A 9,023-nucleotide genomic window follows, 5' to 3' on the forward strand; every position below is an offset into this window, starting at 1 on the left:
TATCTAGGATACTTCAGGCCCTGTGCAGAGAACTCAGCTGTCAAAGGTCAAGAGGAAGAAGCCGCGGGGCCTCTTTAGTTAACCAGTCATGAGCTCAGCTGCTGAGGATGCACCAGAAGAACAACTCCCAAACATCACATGGAAAGGAGCTCACATGACAGTTTCTCTCAAACAGAGTTACAATCAAAGGTCCACTCTCAGAGCAAGAGAACTAAGCTCATGGCGACATGTTTCCTGAATGGGTTACTGTTAAACAAGAAAAGCTTGGTGCCATCCCATAGAGCATTGGCCTTCCCTGGTACAGTGGAAGCCAGTCTCTTTTGGTGGAGGTTCTTTAGACTTTAGGATATAGAGCAAGTCTTCAAAAAGGAACGGTGTGTCCAGGAAGCCTGTGTATTCCTCTTCTGAGTCCCTAGCCAGTCCCAGATGCTCCCCAGAGACCCACTTCTCTCTTTAGCATAGAATTAAAAGCACAGTCCCTTGTGTTTGAGATATGTATCTGTGGAACTCAACCCACCTCACCTCACCTCACCTCACCTGTTGTCCTCTCTGGGTGAAGTCTGTGTCCTCAGTCCAATCCTTCAAATTTATCTTAAGCTTCTCTGTTGTAGTCTGAGCTAAGACTCCATTTCAGAGGTTTTGATCTCCAGAATTCTTTCCATAAGCACAAGATAAGATACACTGCTGGGCTGGGGAAATAGCTCAGTTGGTAGAGTGCTTGCCTAGCATGCACAAAGCCCTGGGTTCAATCCCTAGCACCACCACCCCCCCCCCAAAAAAAAAAAAAATACGCTACTGCTCTCCTTTGCCAATTGGATGTGTTTTCTGCCTGCCTACAAGATCTAAACAACAGGTTAAACCACAGTGCAATGTTGAAATTACAAAGAACTTTGAACACTAGGGCCAAGGTAGGTTCTCATGGGTGGGAGAAAAATGAATTTGACTTCTTCATTCTTCATTCCACTTTAGATAACATACTAAGTAGAGAACTAGGATAACAGAGAATAGGAAGTGACCCAAGAGTTCCCAAGGACAACAGAATTGGCCTGTAGAACTTTCCTACCAGGAAAGAGTGTGAAGGCATAGGAAACAGGCAAAGTCTGAGACAGTCACCTCTTGAACACCCCAGGACTGCCACAGTCCCTTGACCTTCTCTGCCAGGTCTTTCTCAATTGTAACATTATCTTAAACTTCACCTTGAAGGCAGAGGAATGAAAGTCAGCCTTAGACTGGGAATCCCAGCTTCTTGAGAGACTGAAGCAAGAGAATCATAAGTTCAAGGACCATCAGTTCATGGCCTGCCTGGGCAACTGAGTGAGACCCTGTCTCAAAATAAGAAGTAAAAAGGATTGAAGATGTAGCTCAGGAGAGAGCACTTGCCTAGCAAGCACAAGGCCCTGGGTTCAATCTCCAGTGCCTCCCCCAGTGAAACACACACACACATACACATAGTAGAACTCAGATGTTCACTGGGAACCCTGCAGTAGCAGGTGGGAGAATGCAGAGGCCTTTTCTGGTGTGTTTACTTTTGCTGGCCTCCTTGTCTGTGTTTCCTCTCTAGCTGGGTTAATGTTTCTGCATTGATGTAGCCCACGGAAGGAGGACCATTCAAAGAATAATAAAGTACTAGTTATTATAATAAGAACATCAGCTACCATTTATTAAGCCATTAAAGTATATCAAGTAGTCTGTCTAATAAGTGCCTGACATTGAAGCCTCACAACATCTGAGGAAGATACTGTTCACTCAGTAGGAAATTGAGTCTTTAAGTGATTGAGTGACTTAGCGAAGGTCATGCAGCTAATAAGTGACAGCAAGAATTTGAACTAGAGGCTGGGGACGTGGCTCAAGCGGTAGCGCGCTCGCCTGGCATGCGTGCAGCCCGGGTTCGATCCTCAGCACACATACAGACAAAGATGTTGTGTCTGTTGAAAACTAAATAAATATTAAAATTCTCTCTCTCTCTTTAAAAAAAAAAAAGAATTTGAACTAGGACTACTGAATTCTTAACAGCATTATTACAGATACACTGAAGACACTTGTCTTTTTGGTTTTCTTTTTTTTTTTGCAGTACTAGGATTGAGCCCAAGGAGGCTCTACCACTGAGCTAGATTCCCAGTCCTTTTTGAGACAATCTTAAGTTGCCAAGGCTATCCTTGAACTTCTGATCCTCCTACTTCAGTCTCCCAAGTTGCTGGGATCACAGGTGTAGTTGCTGGGATCACAGATGTAGTTGCTGGGATCACACCCAGCTCTGGAAACACTTTTTCCAGGAGTGCTGTTGGGTCTTCTTCCAATCTTGTATAGCACCCACCTTTATCCTATGACCCTGCCTCCTTCCAAGGGATGCTCCCCTCCATGTGGGTTCTTCAAGGCAGGAAGCTTTGAGCGCACTCCAGAACTCATGCCCTTGTCTTTTCCTGCCAACAGCTTTTGAGAGGGCCACCAAGCATCCCAGTTGCTAGTGATAACTTCTCTTTACCTCCAGACCATAGCACCCCAGTGCGTGCCCACTAGTAATGACTATCATCAAAGCAATTTGGAACCTATGTGAAAACAGCGTATCAGCTGGGTCACCTTGTTCTGTACTTTCCTTTTAGCATAAATCAGGTAGCCAGATTTTGGAGTTTTCATGATATAAGACCACATAAAAAAGGGAGGCTTTCCCAGCAAGCTTGGGGAAAAAATAGGAGTTCTTTCACTCTGGATAAATCCCTCTGCCTAAGAGCAAAGTCTCAAGCAGGCATTTTTAATCAGGGGGACAAGGGGCCTATGACTTTCCTAAAATTGTAAGAAAAATCCTTAGAGTATAACTTTCTTCATTTCTTATAAGATGACATGACTTTAAAAGTTAAGTAAGTTTATGCCTGAGAACCTTCCTGTCCACTACCCCTGCATTCTCAAAGGTTGCTCCCTCCTTAAGGGCATTTCTTAAATGCATCCTCAGGGAAACATCCCTGCTAGAGGCCTTGCCTTGGGTATCCTTGAGCCCTTACCCAAGCTGGGGGTAGTGGTTGAGAATTATTCTTCCAAGGAAATCACTGCTTTGACAAATTGGCCCAGCCAGGCTGTATTCCAGCCCTGCCCCCTGGCTTGGGCCCCTCCCTGAGGCCCCCAGCCTGGCCCAACCCCCACTCCAAATGCACATAAAAGGGTCGAATTCTCGTGGCTGCTCCATAAATTTTATTCCGTAAATATTAGTTTTCCCTGTGTTTAATAAAGCAGTGGCCCACCTCCCCGCCTACCCGCCCGCTCCCCGGGGCCGGGGCTGGGGCCAGGGCTGGCTGGTGGGAGAAGGGACTCTTTCAATTGCTTTGGAGTATTTTTAGAAAAAAAAATAATATAAGGTGGTTTACATGAGCAAGCCAGCAAACCAGGAGCAGGACTTGGGACCTCGAGGAAGTTCCTGCAGCAACTTGATCTAAAAAGTAGAGAAATAGCGCCACCTAGGTTGTAGGGTCTACTTGGCCTTGCTGGCTGGTCCCAGGGCAGTCAGCTAAGACTCGCATTCTCCTTTCTGGGAGAGAAATCCTCATCTCTATGCCCCAGCTGGGTAGCTCCACCTTATTTCATACCTCATGAGGCTTCTTTCTCATCAACCCTTAAAAGCACAGTCCAGATTGGGTTCTGTATAATCCTGCCAGTGCTTTTCTCCCAGATCAGGGTTCCAGGGTATGGTAAAGTTACTGAGATGGAGGAAGGAAGCTTCTAGTCACCATCTTCCCCTGAGACCTGAGGAACTAGCCCCAGAATTGCTAGGGCATAAGGTAACAGGGAGTAAAATCTGTGCTCCTGTGCTCTGGATGGCAGAGTCTATCCCAGTCAGACCAGGATCCTTCCATCAGCCTGCTATGGGGCACCTACCATGATTGGCTGCAGGACACTGGGGGAAGGAAAGATGCCACCTCTTCTGATACTCAACCCTACTGCTTCTTGCTTTTATCCTGTGGTACATTTGGACTCCTTTGCTTTCCTTCCTGTTCATTTAAACCTTCCTTTCCTAAGTCCTTCCCTTCTCCCTAGTCCAGCTCTGTTGGGAGATATTCAGGAGCCCTTGTGTACTCTGTGCAAAGATGGTAGCAGGAGTAGGGCAACACTTTCTCATTCCTGACAGTGTCACCAGGGATAGTTTCTTCTCCTATTTTGTCCCTCACGTTCTCTTACTTTTTTAACTGGGAAGATTTGCTCCAAAGAGTTTAGGGAAGCCTAAATCCTCATAGTAACCCCCATGTGGTGAGCTCACTCTGATCTGTCTTGCTTACCCCTCTCTGTTGTGCTATTAATGTAATCTGTATTAGCAGGCACATTTGTGATTTTTTTTTGTTTTTCTTCTTTCATTAGCTTATACTCCATGAGAAGAGAGTAAGTTTTTAACCTAACTCAGAAAATATACTGTGATGGTATTCCAGTATAGTACAACGAAGTGTTAGCTGAGTTTTCAAACACTTTGACTCACCTAGGAAGATTGTGCCAGATATGTTTTTCTACACTTTGCCCTGGAGTAGTTTCTGTCTTCTAATTGTCCCGAAGAAGAAAGTGTTCAAAAGGAGTAAATAACATACTGCAAGGAAGCCACCAAACTCAGTGCTCAAAAACCATGGTCACTAATTCCTGTTACCAACATTCATATATGTATGAGCTGACAAAATTGTACTGGGTGATACTGGGCCCTTACATACAGAGAAAAATGTGGGAAAAGGAGAAAGCTCACACTTTAAAGGGGTGTTTCCCTATTGCTGTAACCCTTAGGAAGCTTCTAGAGGATATTCCTGTCCAGGGTTCCCTATTGCTTTAGGTCCCTTTCTTGTCTCCTCTGTGATCCTTATCTGTGGCCAGGGTCACAGATGATCCCACCCTATGGGAGTGTACCAGCAAGGAAGGTACCAGGTAGCCTGTCTGTGTGTTAGGGACAGGGACCCTGAGGATTCGTTCTGTATTTGAGGAGCTGGAAAGTAATACATCTCTCAGTCTTTTATCCCAGAACCCTTTTATGTATACTTTCCATCTCCTGAGAATTTCTCTATGGTCATCCTTTATGCATCCCCTCAGTTTTAGGGGTCTCCTTTCCGTACTCTGGTACCTGGGATGTCATTAGATAGCACCAAAGTATTCTAGCAAATGCTCACTCTTCTGAGCTGGTAATTCCCACCCCCACTCAGTTTTCTTATCTGGAACTCAACAGATCTTTTGCCACTATTTACACCCTTGGACCCCTTTGAATAAGTGCTGGTCCCTAAGCACCCAACTCTCATGGATTCCTAAGAATCTGGACCAGCCTACCAGGGGAACCCGGAAGAGGCATTGAAAGAACTCCAGGGTGTGGGGAGCACACAGCCTTTGACTCACCTGGGAAGATTGTGCCAGGATTACTTGTCCTGCTGGGCCAAGGGCCAGCAGTTAAAGGAACATGCAATGCCACACTCTCCTCTTCACTTTGGGGTCCAAAATAGTAGCAAGGTTAGAATAGGGAAGTAGGGCATGGGGGCTGCTGGGAGTCCCTTCTGAAATCTGGGTGTTGTATTTACTTTTTCATATTGGCAGCTGGAAGGGGAAGCCCATCCCAGCTTGGCATTGTTGTCTAACGTGGTTAATCAGATCCTATAATCCTGCTGTGGAAATATTGGGCCTCACTCAAAACAATAGAGACCAAGAATATTGTAGTTAAATTTCAACCAACTGCCTCCCTGGCCTGTTTGCCTAACCCCTACCCCCCTCTCTAGGGCCAGAGTCCTCCCAGCTTTATGGACCCCTGATAGGATCGACAGCTGGTCAGAAATCGGGACAGGAGACAGGAATGGAGTAGGGGAAGAGCGATCCCCTTGACTGGCACTCCATCCTGCCTTCTCCCTCTCTTCCAAGGCCTTGAAGGGTGGATAGAGGATGATAAACTGGGTTCAAGCTGGTAGGGAAGCCCTACAGGTGTGAGTCTTAGCTCAGGGGTCAAGAATAGTACTGCTGGGAATCATTGGTGACAAAGAGATCTTTTATTCAAGACAGAAAAAGACCTCTGCCAAGTGAGAAGGAGAGATTGTCAGTTTCATTTATTACTGGTGTCTGATGCTTCCAAGGCACAAAGCAATACTAGTTGGTCCTGTGTCACCCATGGGAGGAATGGGAAGGCACTGGTTGGGTGAGATGGAATTTTTTGTGTCATCAGTAATCCAATAACAGCAATATTACTACTGATACTCTGATGATATATAAAGGTGATACTGATAAGACAACCTGAATGCTTTTCTGATGGTGGTGATGTCCATTGTGTTTAATAAGTACAAATTAAATATGGCAAAATAATTTTTAAAATGGAATAGCAGGACAAAAGGGATAGGTTGTTTGAGAAGATAGGTTAATTTTGAATCAAAAATGGAAAAGATGCAGTGTCTGGATTTTGCGAATGGGGAGATTGAACACAGTGACGTGTTAAGCAAGAGGCTGGGAGAGTTCCTCCTGCAGATGCTTCACCCGACTATGAAGTGGCCAACTTGAGTTTGAACTTGGCTGTTCAAACCCAAGACACAGGGACATGGCTTGCAGCCACGCTGTTTTGGAGGCGTCACTAGTCAAGAAGGTGAAGTACAGTGAGGCCCCAGCTCCAGCACTCTGGACTATTGAACGGTCAAAGTGTATGTGCGTTTTTAGGATTTGAAGAATGAAAATCGCAGAACAGTGCCAAATGAAACTGCATTAATCTGTCTCCAGAGCGTGGGGGTGGCACTACAGCAGAAAACCCTGGCAGATGTTCTCACTAGGGTGCTCTGTGATGATCCAGGGACTGGTGTGGTCATTCATCAAAGCCAGGGTGAAGCAGGGACTGAACTTTCCACCTGCAGTACATCTGGGAAGCTGTTCTGAGAAATGAGAATCTAAGACATATGCATGATTCTGGACCGGAATCCCAGAAGTAACTTCATGGTGGTTGTTGACCGGGACTGAAGCAGGTAGAGAACCTGATACCAAATGATCTAAAAATGATGGAAAATATTTCAAAATGTAAGCAATTGGGTAATGAGTGGGAAGAATTCAATGAGAAGAAAGATTCCCACAGAAGCCCCAGAGGATGGGCTGTATTTCTGAAGGAGAAGAAGAATATAAGAAGCCAAGTTGGTTGGTTAAACCTCATGCTATTCATACACTTGAATTGCAAATGGGAAAATCTAAACTGAAAACATCACTACAATGAATTTCCAAAGAATGGCACCAGTTTGTAGGCATTGTTGTAATAGATTTTTAAAAACCTATATTCAACAAGATACAGGAATAATTAAACATGCGTTAATTTTAATCCTGTTGATTGAGTGCTTATTCCCTGGCATTCTCACCAACAGGGGTGCTCTGCTGCTTTCTAAATGGCCACAGGGACATACTCCCCGCGTTCCACAAGCCTACACAATACAAAATTGATATTTAAAGAATAGAATTTTTGCCCCAAATTTTAAGTTTATGAAATAGAAAGTGAGAGCCATGATAATACATCTTTTTTTTTAAGTTTAAAAGAATCCTATATGTAAGTACTCTTTTGTTACCTACTCTTACTGAACTATGCTGTTTGTCCATATTTACACATCAGTACATACATTTCATTTTTTTAAAAAAAAGAGAGGGAGAGAGAATTTTAATATTTATTTTTTAGTTTTCGGCAGACACAACATCTTTGTTTGTATGTGGTGCTGAGGATCGAACCCGGGCCGCACGCATACCAGGCAAGCGCGCTACCGCTTGAGCCACATCCCCAGCCCAACATACATTTCTTTAAAGAGTATATTATTTTGCGAGGTTGGAATCATACACCTGTAATCCTAGCAACTCGGGAGGCTGAGGCAGGAGGATCTTAAGTTCTAGGCCAGTCTCAGGAACTTGGCAAGACCCTGTCTCAAGATGAAAAATAAAAGAACTGGGGATGTAGCTCAGTGGTAAAGCACCCCTGGGTTTAATCCTCCATAGCCCCCCAAAAAGGAGAGGACTAAATTTTCTTTAACTGGAGTTTTATAAAAGCTTGGAAATGGGGCTGGGGCTGGGGCTGGGGCTCAGCGGTAGCACACTTGCCTGGCATGAATGAGGCAATGGGTTCGATTCTCAGCACCACATGTAAATAAATAAAATAAAGGCCTATCAACAACTAAAAAAAAAAAAAAAAAGTTTGGAAAACACCCTTGTGATCAGGAAGTAGAAAGTCAAGGTCACTTGCTCCAGTTTTTCTCTTAACTTTATCTTCTTCCATCGAAATGATCTCTTTGTCTTTCTGTAACATGCCAAGCATGTCAGGGTCTCTTTGATCTACGCAGTTGTCTGCCTAAAAGTTTCTTTCCCTAGATACCTGCTTAGGCAAAACCTTCACCTCTTTCAGGTCTTTGTTGAAACTATACCCTTTCAAAGAGTTCTACATTGACTACTCCATGGAGCAAGCTGCCTGCTGACCTCCTTGCTCCCCACAAGCTGGCTGACCCCCTCCATCCTGTTATCTTGTTTCATGTGTTTTTCTCATGGTCCCCCCTTATTGCCTTTTAATGCATTCTATGTTTTATTTATTGTATTTTTGTTTTTAATTGTTAATCTCCCCAACTCCTCCCCACCAGAGTAAAGCTTCATGAAGTCAGAGATCTTTGTTCTTTTGTTATTAATTTTTTTTTTGTTGGTTGGTTTTTTGTCTTCTTACATCCCAAGCATCTGGAATGATGTGTGGCATTTAGTAGGCGCTCAAAATTTTTGTTTTTGTGGAGTAAAAATATGAAGAAATGTTAATATGCAATCACACACACACACCTTCTCATACCACAGTATCTTGGGGTAGTTTTAAAAATTTGTGGTTATAAGCCAAAGTAGTGTTTTAGGAAGGGGAGAACCTGTCATAGGGTGGGAATAGGATTTAAATACCATTTTGTTATCAATAATTATAATGGAATGGATTTGTTATTTGTGGAAACTAAGAATACAAGTTGTTAAAAAGCAGGTGTCTCTATACTTTTTTGCTTTCTTTGGCTTCAGATCCCATAATCTTTAGGGTGTTGCGTTTACCAAAAGGGACT

General features: G+C 43.9%; 1 protein-coding gene across 3 annotated transcripts in view; it reads left to right on the forward strand.

The window, feature by feature from the left end:
- Positions 1–8,595, forward strand: part of Nhej1 (non-homologous end joining factor 1) — an 88,370-nt gene extending 79,775 nt beyond the window's left edge. For all 3 annotated transcript variants that reach the window (XM_027942000.2, XM_071619608.1, XM_071619607.1), the window contains one exon: positions 8–8,595. In XM_027942000.2, coding sequence (XP_027797801.2) covers positions 8–82 — 75 coding nt within the window. In that variant the 3' untranslated portion in view covers positions 83–8,595. The remainder of the gene's footprint in view (positions 1–7) is intronic.
- Positions 8,596–9,023: the final 428 nt, after the last annotated feature.

Source organism: Marmota flaviventris, chromosome 11, assembly GCF_047511675.1.
Source record: "Marmota flaviventris isolate mMarFla1 chromosome 11, mMarFla1.hap1, whole genome shotgun sequence".
Taxonomy (NCBI): domain Eukaryota; kingdom Metazoa; phylum Chordata; class Mammalia; order Rodentia; family Sciuridae; genus Marmota; species Marmota flaviventris.